Source organism: Phalaenopsis equestris, unplaced genomic scaffold, assembly GCF_001263595.1.
Source record: "Phalaenopsis equestris unplaced genomic scaffold, ASM126359v1 Scaffold214628, whole genome shotgun sequence".
Classification (NCBI taxonomy): Eukaryota; Viridiplantae; Streptophyta; class Magnoliopsida; order Asparagales; family Orchidaceae; genus Phalaenopsis; species Phalaenopsis equestris.
Window position 1 is genome coordinate 266,397 of NW_018233397.1, and position 18,571 is coordinate 284,967.

The 18,571-nt window shown below is 30.6% G+C and overlaps 1 protein-coding gene across 1 annotated transcript in view; it reads right to left on the reverse strand.

Annotated features, from left to right (window-relative positions):
• The window catches only part of LOC110037075 (protein TONNEAU 1b-like), a 45,862-nt gene extending 27,385 nt beyond the window's left edge, over positions 1–18,477 (reverse strand). Inside the window, exons 1-2 of the mRNA XM_020741651.1 lie at positions 18,199–18,477; positions 17,466–17,601 (exon numbers count right to left, since the gene is read on the reverse strand). Of these exons, the coding sequence (XP_020597310.1) occupies positions 17,466–17,601; positions 18,199–18,285 (223 nt within the window). The 5' untranslated portion in view covers positions 18,286–18,477. The remainder of the gene's footprint in view (positions 1–17,465; positions 17,602–18,198) is intronic.
• Between the last annotated feature and the right edge of the window lie 94 nt (positions 18,478–18,571).

An 18,571-nucleotide genomic window follows, 5' to 3' on the forward strand; every position in this document is an offset into this window, starting at 1 on the left:
ATGTGTGCTTAAACGAGGGATACGAAGTGAAATTATTAGAATAATATCTCCTACCTCAAGGATCTTTAATAAGGGAGAGGAAAGGATCCATGATACTATTCGCCGACTCTTGATGGGATTGTTGCTCCCGACACTCTTAGGTTGTCAGTAGTTCTAGCACGATTAGAGTGACTAGTCTGTGGACTATACAACTTTAGAAAATATTTATAAAAATAAAACAAAAATTTCTTTTGCATGATTAAAAGAACTCTGCATAAAAAGAAGACTTAAATAATAACTTTTACATGAAAATCTTTATATGAAAATTTATAAAAGTCCACGGCTAGTCACTTGGATTGAGGTTAAGGACTGCTTTCTGTAGATTGTTTTCTGTAGATTGTCGGGCCGGTAACTCTTGTTCATAATCGGGAAGCACACAGCCCAGCTCTGGGCCCCCACTTTCACCAAGGTCTTATACCCACTCCTGATCTTTCATATGTGGCTAAGTGTTTCGTTTGCTTGTGATTTATACGACTCGTTTTTCTGACCTTTGTGCTAAGTTTTCTCGTCTTGTTTAGTTTTCTTGCAAGTTTATTTAAATCTCCTGCAAATCATGCTATGCTCGCAACATTAATAACATAACAGTAGCAGATGCCCAGATACGTTTTTACAGTTTATCTACAGCATTTTACTTTACTACAGTTTACTTTTCAAGTACATTTTTATTTACCTGCAATTTGATTACTCTGCATGCAAAACCAGAACTAAAACCAAAATCAAAACAGAACAAAACCAAACTTTGACAACAAAACTGTGAAACATAAACTACAATTTTCAAACACTTAAACCCTGGAGCCGTCGCGCCGACAGGAGCTTGGAGCCAACTTTGTGGGCAGCACGGCAAGGAATTCAGACCAAGCCTCAAGAGGATCTTCTTCAGCATTATCTCTTCCTTAGCATAATAACAACCCATAGGACTTCGAGGTAGCTCGCCTAGCGCGACGTAAATCCTCACATCTTCTTTAGACTCCTGTACAACCATGTTGTGCAGCGTAAGTCCTAACTCGCCTTAGGTTCTGAGGTTGTCGAATAATACGATGTAAACCCTCATATCTCTGTGGGCTATTTGCATAATCAGGCATTATGCAAGTTTAAGTCCCAAATAACAAAACTGACAGGATCAAACAATTAATTAACATCGTCTCGAAAAAAAAATAGTCACACCGTAGGATAGTCTAGGAAGTCATCGAGATTTACCTTGGATCAGTGACATCCCCTACCTGTTCCTTCCTTTGGACTCCTGAAATAACTGTTCATATTTGAGCCACTCCCATTTGTCTTTCCACGTCCTACTGTGAAAACCTAAACTTTGAAATCTTGAAGACTAATACCTTTGATCATTATCGAGAGTTTTCTCAAGTGATCTTAGTCATTTGAGACGTAATTAACTATAGGGGTTTGCCTCTATAGGAAATTTTGAACCCAGATAAAATAAATTCTATTTAATCTTTATATTAGATAGGCGAACTTGCCGGTCACATATAAAAGATTCGCAGAACAAACGGATATCACAAATCTCTTAGTTTGCATAATTGGGTCTATCACCGAGGTCTACACTTATCTTTCGGGAATGTATAGTATTCGCGGTATCGGACACGATTATGTAAACTATTGAATGAGATCCACTTGGTCTCACTTTTCAAAAATCAAAACATACTACTTTTAAAACTCAAACTATATATATCTTTTATACTTAAATTAACTTTCAAAAATTATTTTCATATACCATATTTTCAAATCTATCGAAAAAGTTGGCCGACAAGCATGTGTCGTTGTGACATACAAATCTCATAATTGTCATCTAATGATTAATATAAAAATTAAATTTGTGTCAGCACATTAACATAATATTTAATGCCACAGCGGCAAGCTGCCCAGCATGTGCAACCAACCACAAGAACCTCAAAAGTTAAAGATAATTATATGAGTGCATGATCAAAGATATCATGGTGCACATTTACCAATTTCATATAAATTCTTGGGAGACAATAGTATGATTTGTGTGGATTAATCATTGAACGATTTGTAAGCATGATTTTTATTTTTATAGTGGTTATCATTTAAAGAAAATGACATATTTCATACCATGTAATTGATAAAATATAATTTGATGAAGTGGCTAAATAACATGATTTACCTATGATAATTGATTCGGATCATGATGTAATATTAATGAGTTGGTTCTCGGAATCTTTGGATGCAAAAATAATAATAAAAGTAAACATAGCTTAAATTTTTAATTGCTTATCATCCACAAATTGATGGATAAATTGAAGTGGTTAAGAAAAGCTTGAGAGATATGTTATGTTGTCAAATAAAATTCCATGCATTTAGGTAAGATCTACAAATGAGTTTGGATAGAATTTATTTGTCAATAGAACTACTAGCATAAGTTTATTATAGGATATCAAACTAGACATTTTATAACTCATTGATCCACATATAAAATCAAGGTTTAGGACATTTGCACCGCTTATGTATGAACTGCATGAAAATATTCACAAACAAATTGATTACTGATCTGGACAATGATAAGCATTACAATAATGTGAACAAGAGAGATGTTGAATTAAAATATGGTGATAAGGAGACGGTGTGTTTAAATCTAAAAAGGGTTCCATTGGAACCTTAAGAATCGAATGCAAGGAAGGAGCAACATTTAAAATTATGCAAGTTATTGGAACTAAAGCCTACAAATTTTCAATGTCGCCAATTTGCATTATTTCATTAATCTACAACAAATTCATTAGATATATTCTACGTCTACCTCTTGCTTGAGATTATGTCCACTATTGATAGAGGTTTCAAAGATATTTTATTCATCAGTGAGAAAAACCTAATTGTGATGATTCCCTACAGAAGTTTCAATGACTATTAAACGCTACATTCATCAAAATCAAATTTGTGCAACATGAAGATCTAATGGAAATCTTCATGTTTATTCTTGTAGAAAGCATTGCAAAAAGCATTAATATCAATATATTCATGAATTTTCTTCATATTAGTTACTTTATTTTTTTATTTGTGTGTTTGAGTACATGTCTGTGATGATGCCAACAAGGATTACATTTCCTACAGTTCATTAATTTTAATTGATTGCATTTTTTTAGTCTTAATTTAGCCAAATTAATTCCCACACCCAAAAAAAAATTGAAGCTATAATGTACTCTTAGCCATAATTTCTTTTTCAAAAATCCAATTCATATGACTAAATTTTTCATAATTAGAAATATTGATGCCGTGAAATTTTGGCTTATAGGTTTCCTAAGTTAAGAAAAAAATAAAAGAAAGTTGTGGATAAGCCACGTGTTGATAAGTACCTTGCAGGCATTCGGGTTCGAGATCAAATTGCCATGCAGTTCTTATAAATAACCTTCAAGAGTGTGCTTTGCTCTTCAATTGCAACATGTGCAGAATTTCGATGGACTTAAGACGATAATGGAATTTAAATTGGACAATGGGGTTAGTTTCAATCGATTATAAAATTCAAATTTAGTTGGGAATTCTTTTAAGGATCAATGTATACTCCAATTAAAGCTAATCAATTGTTGATCTTATGTACTAGCCTAAGTTAAAAAGGATGAGTCAAGTCATTTGTAAATGCCTTAAATAAAGTTTCCCTTTTCTATTTTTCAATTCTGTCAGCAAAAGTAGGATGAGGAATTTCAACTAACTAGTTTAGAAGAAGCCATCTCCTAATATTGGTTTAAGGATTGGTGTGAGGCTTAACTTCTTGTAATTTGATAATTTCATAACTTTTTATTTCGTTTGCACAATTTATCAATACTAGTATAGTGTTTTGATTTAGGTCAAAAAAAAATATGTAAAAAAAATCAATTAAACTCATTTACTCAATAATTTTTTTTTTATTCCAATTTTGTTTAAATTCTAATATGTCTTCGAAAATTTCATTATCACTTATTCTAAATAATAGTATCGTTTGTTCACATAAAAACAAAGGTTGTTGGACTAGTTAAAAAGTTGTAGGCTGCAAATCATTAATTTTCCTATGTATGAAGGCATATTTTGCATCATATAATTGCATTAGAAAACCACAACCCTTAGTTATCATGCATCACCATCTAATATAGAAAATAACTTTCAAACTCATTGTTGACACATATTTAAAAAGAATTACAACCTACCATATTTAATTTAGATTGCATAATAACAACAACAACAAGCCTTTATCCTACTAAGTGGTGTCGGCTACCTGAATCCTTTTTTCTCCATAGTGTTCTATTGAGTATCATATTTTCATTTAATTCTAATAAATGAATCATTTTTATACAATATGCCCAAGTCTTTCTAGGTATACCACTGCCTTTCTTAAAATAAGTCGAATCTAAACACCTCCTCACCTAACCGAATCATCAGATGGTCGATGTTTAATGTGACCAAACCACTAAAGACGCCTCTCTCTAATTTTGTCTGCCGTAGGAGCTACACCAACTTTATCAAGGATATGTTCATTTCGCATTTTGTCTCTTAAGTGTAAAGCCACTATTCACCTAAGAATTCTCAGTTCGATGACACTTAATTTAGTTTTATGCTTCTCTTTTAAAGGCCAACATTCAGCACCATAGCGCATTGCAGTTTTCGCCACCATCTTATAAAATTTTCCTTCCAATCTAAGAGGTACTTTCTATCAAATAATAGGCCCGAAGCATTCCTCCACTTCAACTAACCAATTTGAATTCTACTAATAATATTCCCGTCTATATCACCATCATTTTGAACAATAAACCCAAGATATCTAAAGCGTTCACACGTTTTAATAATTTGATCACTCGTAGTTACAACTCTGACACTAGAGCTACTACTACTAAAATTATATTTCATGTATTTAGTTTTAATTCTACTAAAACTAAAGTCTTTAGACTCCAATGTAGACCTCCAAAATTCAGGTTTTTCCTAAGTTTTTTCTCTAGTCTTATCCACAAGAAGGATATCATCAGCTAAAAGCATACACCAAGGTACAACCTCCTATAAATGTCCAATAAGAGCATCCATAACTGAAGCAAAAAGATATGGGCTTAAAGATGATCGCTGATGTAATCCAACTGAAATAGAAAAATATTTTGTCAATCCTCCCCCTCTTCAAACACAAGTAATAGCTCTAGTATACATATCTTTAATGATTTGAATATAAGTCATATCAACACATTACTTCTCTAGAACTCTCCAAAGAATATCTCTTGGAATATTATTATAAGCTTTATCTAAAACAATAAAAATCATATGTAAATCCTCCTTATTCCCTCTGAACTTTTCAATCAAAACTTCTCAATCAAACCTCTCAATAAATATATAGCTTCCAAAGTAGACCTGCCCCGGCATAAATCCAGATTGATTAAGAGAAATTTTAATAATTCGTCTTAACATATGTTCAATCACTCTATCCCATAATTTTAAAATATGACACATCAACTTAATTACTCTATAATTTGCACTCTTGTGCATCCCCTTTCTTCTTAAAATGGGGACCAAAGTACTCTTCCTCCAATCCTCAGACATCTTTTTAATTTTTAAAACAATATTAAAGAGTTTAGCAAGTCAAGAAACTCTCAAATCTCTTAAGAATTTCCACTTCAATTAGGATATCATCAGGTCATACAGACTTTCCACCTTTTGTTTTCTTTAAAGCCTCCTCAACTTCTTTTTTACTAATGCAATAGTAAACATTATAACATTTTATTATTACTAACGATATTAAGATCACTAAAGTTGATCGTCTTTTTAGAAGCTTCGTTGAAAAATTTATCAAAATCTCGTCTATTTATGTTGAATATCTTCTTATATGAAAATCACTTTTTAATTTTCATCTTTAACACACTTTATTTGAGTTAAATCTTTACTTTTCTTTTCTATTTGTTTGGTTAATTTACACATTTTTTTCATCATATTTAGTATCTAACTTATTATAAAAATCACTAAAAGCTGAATTTTTAATGTCACAAATTATTCTCTTGGACTCCCTACAGGTCATTTTATATTTTTTTCTGATTCTTTAAACTTTTACATTTAAACCAATTTTTATAACATAATTTCTTATATTTATATTTTCTTGCACATTATTATTCCAACACCAACTATTTTTTTATAGAAAATTTTTCTTTTGATTCTCCAAATACATCTATTGTCACTTGTTTAATAGTGTTTGTTATTTTATCCCACATAGAATTTGTTTTTTCATGAACATACAAAATCTTGAAATTTTAAATTTACTCATAAAAATAATTTTATTTGTGTTTATAAGTGTCACCATCTAATTCTATGACAATAATTTCCAGTGTTCTTTATTTTATAACTCTTCATCTTAAAATCCAGAACTAATAATCGATTGAGTACTTAAATCCTCACTTGAAATGACCTTACAATCTTTATATTCTCAACGATTTCTTATTCTCATAAGAAAATAATCAATTTGAGTTTTACTGGATCCATTCTTATAAGTAATAATATGCTTATCTCTTTTCTTGAATAAAGTATTAGCAAAAATAAAATCATACGCTAAAGGAAAATCTAATATGATTCTACCTTCTTCATTAATCCGTCCAAAACGTAGCCGTCATAAATATTTCTAAAAAAATCTACCACTCTATCGAAATGTCCATTTAAATCTTCTAATATAAAACTTTTTTTCTTCAAGAGGTATCATTTGTATTAAGTCTTCTAGATCATTCCAGAATTTTCCTTTAGAACTTATATCTAAACCTACTTGAGGAGCACAAGCACTTATAATATTAAAAATCTTAGTATCAACAATAATCTTAAGGGCTATAATTTATCTCCAATTTTAATAAGTTTCACAACATTATCTTTCAAACTCTTATCTATAATTACACCTACATCATTTATAGTGTGACTCTTACCTGAATACCATGATTTAAAACCTAAGTTATCAATCTCCTTAGCTTTCTCTCCAACCCATTTAGTTTCTTGAATCAAAATATATTTATCTTTCTATGAATCATAATATCACTAATTTCATTAATTTACCCTTGAGAGTAATTCTATTCCAAAATCTTATCATAACATTAATTTGATCAACTAACTTTTTTACCCGCATCCGTCTATAATGTGGGAACCCTTGCTTGTGTAGCACTACGGCGCCGGTGTAGAGACCATTGCACACTTTTCACTGTATTCAGACCATGCAGCGCATTGCTTCCAGGGGACGCCCTAGCATTTACATAGTGATCAAAAAGATTCATGTAAAAATTTTTCGACAAATTTTACGTTGGTTGTCGACTACCTAACGCAACCCTTCATTTTTCACATCTAGGACTTGGGACCCGGCAATGAGAGTGCTTAATTTAGAATGCATAATTATTATATTTTTATTGATCAATCCACTATATTCTACTTTTAGTTTCATGAAACTATAAGCTCCAACGCTAATTTGATCCTGAATAATTATGGGCCTACGGCTCCAAATATAATATGAAAGTCAAAGTGAATGGTTGATCATGCAAAACATATTAAATCCGCATATAAAAAATCATTTATTACACCAAAATTCTCTTTTTTTAGGTGTAAACTAAGAAATATATGAAAATTAAAAACAAAATTATAAAAAAAAATTATTTTGAATAAAGAAACCACTTAGAAATTTAAGATATGAAATTCAACAGTCCTTTTTTTTTTGCAAGAATTGAAAGCCCGGATATAGTCAATGTGCCAAAATTATGATATTTGTAACAACAATGAAAATTTAATTAACAAATTTAAGAAATCAACAAAATGATTAAGAGAAATCTTAATAATAAGTCTTAACATATGTTCAATTACTCTATCCCATAATTTTAAAATATGACACATCAACTTAATTCCTCTATAATTTACACTCTTGTGCATCCCATTTCTTCTTAAAATGGGGACCAAAGTACTCTTCCTCCACTCCTCAGACATCTTTTTAATTTTTAAAACAATATTAAAGAGTTTAGCAAGTTAAGAAACTCTCAAATCTCTTAAGAATTTCCACTTCAATGAGGATATCATCAGGTCCTATAGACTTTCCACCTTCTGTTTTCTTTAAAGCCTCCTCAACTTCTTTCTAACTAAGGCAATAGTAAACATTATAACATTTTAATATTACTAACGATATTAAGATCACTAAAGTTAATCGTATTTTTAGAAGCTTCATTGAAAAATTTATCAAAATCTCGTCTACTTATGTTGAATATCTTCTTATATGAAAAGCACTTTTTAATTTTCATCTTTAATACACTTTATTTGAGTTAAATCTTTACCTTTCTTTTCTATTTGTTTGGCTAATTTATACATATATTTTTCATCATATTTAGTATCTAGCCTATTATAAAGATCAATAAAAGCTGAATTTTTAATGTCACAAATTGTTCTCTTGGACTCCCTACAGGCCATTTTATATTTTTCCCGGTTCTTTAAACTTTTACATTTAAGCCAATTTTTATAACATAATTTCTTATATTTATATTTTTTTGCACATTATTATTCTAACACTAACTATTTTTTTATAGAAATTTTTTCTTTTGATTCTCCAAATACATCTTTTGTCACTTGTTTAATAGTGTTTATTATTTTATCCCACATAGAATTTGCTTCTTCATGAACACATTAAATCTTGAAATCTTAAATTTACTGATAAAAATAATTTTATTTGTGTTTTTTAAGTGTCACCATCTAATTCTATGACAATAAATTCCAGTATTCTTTATTTTACAACTCTTCATATTAAAATTCAGAACTAATAATCGATTTTGAGTACTTAAATCCTCACTTAAAATGACCTTACAATCTTTATATTCTCGACGATTCTTATTCTCATAAGAAAAAAATCAATTTAAGTTTTATTAGATCCATTCTTATAAGTAATAATATGCTTATCTCTTTTCTTGAATAAAGTATTAGCAAAAATAAAATCATACGCTAAAGAAAAATCTAATATGATTCTACCTTCTTCATTAATCCCTCCAAAACCGTAGCTGCCATAAATATTTCTAAAATCTTCTACCACTCTATCGAAATGTCCATTTAAATCTTCTAATATAAAACTTTTTTCTTCAAGAGGTATCATTTGTATTAAGTCTTCTATATCATTCCAGAATTTTCCTTTAGAACTTATATCTAAACCTACTTGAGGAGCACAAGCACTTATAATATTAAAAATCTTAGTATCAGCAATAATCTTAAGGGCTATAATTTATCTCCAATTCTAATAAGTTTCACAACATTATCTTTCAAACTCTTATCTATAATTACACCTACATCATTTATAGTGCGACTCTTACCTGAATACCATGGTTTAAAACCAAAGTTATCAATCTCCTTAGCTTTTTCTCCAACCTATTTAGTTTCTTGAATACATAATATATTTATCTTTCTATGAATCATAATATCACTAATTTCATTAATTTAACTTTGAGAGTATTTCGATTCCAAAATCTTATCATAACATTAATTTCATCAACTAACTTTTTTACCCGCATCCGTCTGTAATGTGAGAACCTTTGCTTATGTAGCACTACGGCGCCGGTGTAGAGACCATTGCACACTTTCCACTGTATTCAGACCATGCAGCGCATCGCTTCCAGGGGACGCCCTAGCATTTACATAGTGATCAAAAAGATTCATGTAATGATTTTTCGACAAATTTTACTTTGGTTGTCGACTACCTAACGCAACCTTTATTTTTCACATCTAGGACTTGGGACCCGGCAATGACAGAGCTTAATTTGGAATGCATAATTAGTATATTTTTATTGATCAATCCACTATATTCTACTTTTAGTTTCATGAAACTATAAGCTCCAACGCTAATTTGATGTTGAATAATTATGGGCCTACGGCTCCAAATATAATATGAAAGTCAAAGTGGATGGTTGATCATGCAAAACATATTAAATCCGCATATAAAAAATCATTAATTACACCAAAATTCTCTTTTTTAGGTGTAAACTAAGAAATATATGAAAATTATAAAAAAAATTTATTTTGAATAAAGAAACCACTTAGAAATTTAAGGTATGAAATTCAACAATCCTTTTTTTTTTTACATGATATTTGTAACAACAATGAAAATTTAATTAACAACTTTAAGAAATCAACAAAATGAAGAGAATTAAAGCATCAAGTAGGACAATGGTAAAAGAAGATATCTTTTCTCAAATCATAAAATTGATAATTGCTCATTCTGAAACCATCCCTTGAAGTCAAACCAGACAAACCATTGCCCAAACTAGGAGCTTCATAAAGAGGACATATATTGTTCTCATATGCACATCATCATAGACATGTTTAAAACAAAATATAAACTACAAAATAAAAAATTATAAGATAAAAACAAATTTGGTAATTTACTCATACAACACACAAGATTAGCATAGGTCCTCAATCTCCAACACAAAATGATTGCAAATTGGTTTGGGATTGTTTTGTTTCAAGTTGAGCCAACTCAACTCAAACAACACTTTTAATTCGAGTTTGTTCGAGTTGAGTTCAAGATAAGTTTGGCTCATTCGATCTCAATTCGAGGTCACCCCCATAGCATTAAATCATTGAAGCATGCTTCAATGATGCCAACATCATTCTAATTAGAAATATCATGTAAAATTAGCCAATTTTCAACAAAAGTAGGGCATGCTTTGTGAATCTTTATTAGTCAATTGTAACCATAGCATACAATGATTATCGTCACCTATTAGAATACAAAGTCAAATAGTTGGAAGGGCTATACATTTATATTCTAGCTCTTATCCTAACTCTTATGCTGACCGATCAGAACACTTCATCTAACCTCCTTTAAATGAACCTAATATTTCTTTATATTTGTTCATAGAATTTCTCCTCTACCTTTGTCATTCATCTCCATTCCTACCTTTCATACTTTTCATGCAAAAATCATCAAGGTGCTTCATTTCACTTAACTAATTACTTCAATATTTCTTACAATGCACTACAAAACAAGCATTTAAATGATGTAAGGGCTGTTCAAGAATTGGTAGAAGTACACAAAAACGTCCCCAATAAGTCTTTTAAGGAAAAATAAATCCTAAGATACCAGGCCATACCTTGTGTTGTCATGATCACTTGGAATAAAATTTCTCTTTCAGAGGGATGACAAATAAGTTAAAATTTTAAAAGTAACTAGTATAACTTTCTCAAAAAACTTTAATTGCTTTAATTTTATTTAATAATAGCATGCTTACGGTTAACAGCAATGAATTGATTTAAGTTTGCCAAATAACTCCCTGGACAAAACAATATAAGGGAAAATGATAGTACAATGTACTTTTTAAAAGTATTGGCATCTTTATGAAAAATTAAAAATAATTATGTGAGAAAGATTGAAAGAATTGTTGAGTGTGAAATGAGATTTGAGGCTCATGTAGAAAACTTTAAATGTCTAGAATCTCTTAAAAACATCTAAAATACCATTAACATTTAAGTACAACCAAATAATACGGAAAACATGCAACCTTTGCAAGACATAAACTATCAACCTCAATAATTATTCGGATCACTAAAATATTGTGCATGATTAAAATCTAAATTACCAAAAACCTAAGAAAATACCATTACACATTCAACAAACAATGATAAAACAATTAGAAAAGGAAGAATGGAATGCAAGTGAAAAGCTTCAGCAGGAGTGAAAAGCTACAGCAGGAGAGAAAGCCTTATGTTTGTACCAAAAGAAAGATTATCTATCAACAAGATTGAATCCCAAGGAGGATTTGAACACCAGAAACAAAATTTTATTCCATACAAAATGTTTTATTTATAAACGCCAAATAAAACCACATTAAACCACCCAAAAAGCAGCCCCAGAAAGGAAGAGCCACAAAAATAGTTGAAACCCCAAACCACGAGGCATAAGGCACAAGGCACGGATTCTTGCAAAAATCCCCCTTCTCTTGTGACAATCACGAATCCCAATCAACAAGAAATGTCAAAACAGCCACAGAATATAAAGCGAAACAGCCGCACACAGAGTTATGCCTCTTACATCCCCATAGTTAAAGTCAAAAGTATTGAAACCACTGAAGTAAGAGAACTTCACCCAAAAAAAAGAACCGGATAAACAAGGAAACAACTGCATAGGAACTAATAATCAATTGGAGAAGCTATGGGAAAAGCCGTCACCACACAGGGTTTTAGATGGATCACAGGCAAGTAGAAAATGAAAGAAAAACACAGCTTAATTGTTTGAGTCCTAATCCCATATCAAAAAGAATTGTTACAAATTCTAGACCTTTCTGAATTGGATATCAAACCAAACACCATGAAAAATTTTGCTTACTTTCCATTCCCAAGAACATGCTAGAGATTTTTTTTTTGATATTCCAGAAAATCCACACAATTACAGGATAAAAGTTTCAACTTAAGTTCCACGTGGCTATTTACTTCTTAAAATCATTCATAGCTATGGATCTTAAAATGATTTCTAACTTTTTTTTTATTTTAAGTAGTATATGATTGGGGGAAAAAACAATGATAGTTCATTATCCTAGTGTTTTCTTAGCTTTGAGTCTGAGATGATTAAAAAATAATTATGTCTTTCTTATGTAAATGACTTCCCCCAAGTGAAAAATAAAGCACCAATTAATAAAGCAAATGATAATTCCACCAATGGTTAATGCATTAGCTACCAAACTTACCCCAACAATCAAAAGAAAAGGTATTAAATAAGAAATAGAAAATGATCAAGTCCCTTGAACTACCTACTTGCTTCAAAGGCACTTTTTACTATTAAATAGAAATAGCTTGTTATATTGTAAGTAGAATAGGTTGCTTATTTTGTGTTTATAGTCATCTTCTTCTTTAAGAGTTGTAATTTTGCTCATCTTATTTTGGGTAAGTGAATTTTCTTTTGGTGAAAGAATCCCTAGTATAACTATTCCAAATGCCAGAGAAGACACTCGAGAAATATAAAGCTAAAACATCAAGTTTGCCCTAAAAATAAAGCAACAAAAGATATGACATTCAACATGGTCAACTTGGCCTACGATTTGACTAGCACGTGTAATCAAAAATGCTGACAGAAAATCTATAACGGCGTATCTGACTTTGATGGTGAACTCAATCTAAAATTATGTTGCATCTCATGATATATTTCTCAAATAAAAAAAAACATAAAAAAGGGAAAAAAAAAAAGAAAACTTTGTTCCAATAAAACTCAAAAGCCAAGCCTTAGTATGGTGGCAAAAATATCAAGTCGAGAACGAATATCTTCAACATATTTCGACATGGCCTAATATTAAACATAAAGTAGATTATAATTTTCTTCCAATGGATTTCCATAATTTTGGCACAATTAATTTTATGGTTCGAAACAAAAAAAAACAAAGTTAACAAGATAAAAGATTTTATAAATATTCAAGTCAGACAACAAGTGATCAACTAGTGGCAAAATATTTTAAGTGGCTTGAAAATAATCATCCATAATGAATTATTTGTGCATCACTTAAATTGTCCAAAAGAAGCTTATCCAAATAGCTTAGGCGGAAGAAAAATAATTATGGGCTCTCAAAGAGAAACAAATGAATAATTTCTAGATTTGGGACTATAAGAAAAATAATTATGGGCTCTCACATAGAAACAAATAAATATTTTCAAGATTTGGGAGTTTCAAGTGTTAAGAATGCCGCAACAAAAATTATATAACCTCTAGATCCCATGCTAGAGAGCATACAAGGGACTGTGTAGCCCTCCCAAAGGGGAAATTAAAATGTAGTATTCATGTTCTATAAAAAAAGAGGGGTCATCAAAGAAGCAGGGCTTAATTTAATTACAAAGAAAAAAAGATTAACTAATGTATGATCCTAAAACAAAAAAGATGAATAAATGACACGAAAATTTTGTGATCCATATGATGAGAACAAAAAATTTGTAATCCATAGTCTTGAAGCCTCCGAAGATCACACATGAAGATTGGCTTTAGAACAACAATGTACATGTTGTTTGCACAACTTGTGATAAGAAATGTTTGATTTTAGTTGACCCTAGAGCCACAAATATATGGTTGATAAATAAATGACAAAAATACTAAAATTCGAGTGTGAGAAACGCCAAAAACCATGCAAAATTGCTTCGTTCAAGAAAGATGGTGAATTTCCAATTAATGATGGGTATTTTGTTAAGTTTTATATTGGTAGGTATAATTATAAAATTGTATGATGTTTTTCTAAAGATGCATGTCAAATTTTATGATATAAATATCCGTCATAAAAGAAGGAAGCATATTCATTTTGTTCTGCTTAATGAAATCAAGTACATTTTGGCACAACTAAACTAAACAACACCCAAGACAAACAAAAGAGAAAAATTATTCTTTTGTCTTCATGTATTTGAAATAGCATGCAAGAAAAAACACATTTGTGCATCTTTTGTTGAAAATAAGAAATAAAATGTTGCATATATGTCTGAATTTTTGTCCAAACTTTTATGATTGTTTTTTAATGTCACATCCAAAAACTATACTAATAAATTACCTCTCCCCACCAACTCGCCCACACACAAAACACGGGCAAATAACGGTCATCATCTAATCTCCCTCATTACTAAAAGAGTCCAATAAAGCAATATAAACTCCAATCATAATTCGATTTGCTTAAAAATGGTTTAATTCAAGAAATTGTAAGCCCCTGTGCCTACCAATTCTTCTTACCATTAAGAACAATAAGGCATGTTGTGTACATATAATCATGTTGACAGTATAATCATGATTAAATATCTATTCTCGGTCCCTAAACTTAATCTTGTGATAGATATATTACATGAATCAATTGTTTTTCCCAAAATTTAACTTAAAAGTGGTAATCATCATATTAGAATTGGAGATAGAAATGAGCAAAAAATTTCTTTTATTAGTTGATAACTTTATGAATGTGGTGCTATGCTTTTTTGCTTATCAAATGTTACTAGTGCGTTAATGTTCTTGGAGAATCAAATTTTATAAAATTTTATAGGAAATTTTTATTGTCTATTTTGATGATATGCACATATTTAATAGATCTCCTAATGAACATTTATGACCATTTATATGAATTTATTTAAACTTAAAGAGAACATAAATTACTAGTTAATCTTAAGAGGTTCACTTAAATGACTAATAATGAAGACTTCTTAGCAAATGCAATTTTCTCTCAAGATGTATAGGTTGAAGTCTACAAAAAAATGAAAATTTAGAATAGTCAACACCAATATTCATCTCAAAAATACGAAGCTTACATGGAATTGCTACTTCTTGTATGGTAAGGGAAATAAAATAATATATCCAAACTTGTAAAAGAATATGAATGTAAAACCTGATGAGCTTCCTAAGGGCACAACCTAATGCGACATTCAAAATCAAATTACTTTGACTTTAGGTAGTTCCCCTCTCATTATCAAATGATTCCAATGGAGAAAGACAACCTCCAACAATTAGTCAAGGAAATGCTTGATAATTAAATAAAACCTAAGCCCTTGTTCCACGCCCACTCTTCTTAATATTAAGAAGATGATATAGATAATTGTGTGGATGGTTAACTCATAATAAATTTGCAGTTAAAAATTATTTTTAATCACTAAAGTTGAGGCATACTAGATGCGTTTCATGAATCAAATTACATATTGAAATTGATGTTAAAATTGGCAATCATCAGATCAAATTTTGATGAGAGATAAACAAAAAATTAAATTAAAACTATGAACGGCATTTCTTATGCACTTAATACATTATTGCACATAATAGATGAAATTTTAAAATCGCGCATGGACAATATTCTTGTTAATTTTTTTGATGATGTACTTATATTTAGTAGATTTCCTAATGTGCATCTTATTCATTTGCATGAAATTCAGAAAATTTTAAAAAAATGATAAATAATTTATTCTCAAGAAATGTTCTTTCATGACTAGCTGAATAACAGATTAAACGTTGATGAGCCAACATAAAGAGGATTTTAGAATAGTTGATGTCAAAATCTATGATGGAGATGAAAAAATTTCATAGCTTTGTTACTGTTTACCATTGTTTTCAGTAGAAATTTTAAAACTCTAATTGCTGCAATAATTGATTGTTTAAAACCGACAAGTTTTTTAAGAAACTAAGGAATAACATGAGAGAGTTTATTTGAATAAAAGAAAATTAAATAAAACACATATACTTCTCCAGTATTGAAAACGACTTCAAAGTTGACAGTAATGCATCAAATATTGGTCTAGGTGATATCCCATGAAAAACATCAAATTACCTTCTTTAGTGAAATTCAAAGTAAAAAAAAATAAGATATTCCACAAGCGATATAATATTATTGTTCAAGCTTTACAAATATAACATCATTATTTTATTAATACGGAATTTATTTTGGATTCAGTACATGAAGCTTTTCAATTTTTAATACCCAAACAAAGCTGAAAGCTAGGCATGCAAAATATAAAACTCATCTTAAGGAATATAATTTTTTATTCTGCATAAGGTAGTCGATGCACTTAGCAGAAAATTTTGCCTTCTTGAAAACTGGTTTTGTCATTCAATGAAATCAATAAATGAATGGTTTTATTTTTTATCAAAAAAAAAAAATGGGAAAAGAATAAAAATAACACAAATTTCCATCGTTAATGGTAAATGAACCAAAAGTTGCATTTTATTAAATCTTTTTGTCTTCATGTATCTTTGAATTATACGGTAGTGGTTTTGGAAGACATTTGGAAAATAATACACATTGATAATGGTTTTTGAAAGTTATATGTAGCCGAGTTGAAAAGAAAGGTAAAAAATTTCATAAAATATTGCATCATTGTTGAAAAAGGGTGGAGAACAGATAAATAAAGGCCTACACCAACCCTTTCCAATTCCAAACCACTCGTAGGAAGACATTAGCATGAATTTATGGTCAGATTGCCACCAAAACAAACAGGTGATGACAAAGCATTAGGGTAGTGAAAAAGAAACCTAACATGCATTCTTACTTATGTCAAGCTCAAATTGTCTATCAATAACTTGTATGCCACCAAATCGTATAAGTTACATGGATAAAAGCATTAGGTTGTAAGGAAATAGATGATAACAAGTTTTAGCATAACATAGAAGATGTTAAGATGAGTGAAAATTTTATAAATGATAGATTTAGAAATTATCATATCATAAATGCAGCAGAAGCAGAATCTAACATATACTGGAAAACATATAGTATAATATAGACAAAATTAGGTTGGAGATGTGCGATGAAGGGTAACAGATGCATCAACAAAATGTGGCCATAAAATTATTATCAAATGATTAAGGAAAAAAAGAAGTGGATCAAAGTCAATACAGATAAAAGTTTTTAAACTTATTTATACAAAACAGGTTTAACAAAATGTTTTTAAAGTCAATAGGAATAAATTGATGATGGAGAAGTGCTAAAATGATAATGATAAAGTAATTTTATTTTCATGTAAGCATTAGTAGAGACCTGTAGGAGAGGTATGTAGCTGCTTCGCACGATCATTGCAACTACCAAGCAATGCTGGAGGAAGTTCACTATTTTCATTTTCAATTACTCGGTCCTCTTCTTCTATTGCCTCAAAAACACTTGCTCGGAGCTCAGCCTGCAACCCAGTTGCAAAAAATTTCAACTTAGAACAATCTGTATTTTGAAATTCTAAACACGAATGATAAGAGCTGCCATAGATCTCCAATTTTGCTTTCCATATCACATGGAAAGATCTAGGTGTGTAAGATTAACATGTCAAAAACTCAGCAGATTACAGCTCATGTGTTTAACAATTATCAGGAAATATTTGATTCTACTAGAAGAGTTATTCGAAAATCCAAAACCAAAATAATTTACATTTCAACAGTGTGAGCCATTGCAACGAAGTGGAAGGTAGACAGTGAACTCAAACCCTACGATAAACAAAGAGATTAAAAGCATTACAGCTCACCAAAACAGAGTAACCATTTGGAAGAAAACCTGGAGGGGATGCAAAAAAAAAAAAATCTCCAAAATAAGTAAACACACACAACCTAGCTCATTCTATTATCGACTTTCTCTGGGCTTGTTCTATGCTAGCAACCTCATACAAAGTAAAAACTAGAGACTGCCGATATAACATCAATCCGAAACCCTAATTCTAACATATAAAGGTCCCGGCCAGCCGATTTACATATTTGCTGAAAGGAATCGGAGAAACAAGAGCACTTACCCTTATCTTCGCGAGAACTCCTTTCTTCTCGAGTGTTCGGGTAACGAGGGTTTTCAGGTCCATCATCTCCCTCGCGTATTCATCCATCTTTCCCCCACGCCCACCTTGGACGGCGACGAGCAACAGGTTATACTATAAAAAAATGGGCAGCGAGAGAGAGAGAGAGACAGAGGAAGGCCTCAACTTAATTCCATTTCGAAAGAGAGATATTGGATGCCCCGGAGAAGAAATGCTGCACCTTTTCCAGCTAAGATGTTCGGAAGCAAGTAGTGGTCAAGTACGAAGTTTAAGTTTAAGCACGAAATCCTTAATAAAACATATTGGATTAGTATGCATATATACATATATATATATATATTGGTCTAGGTGATAT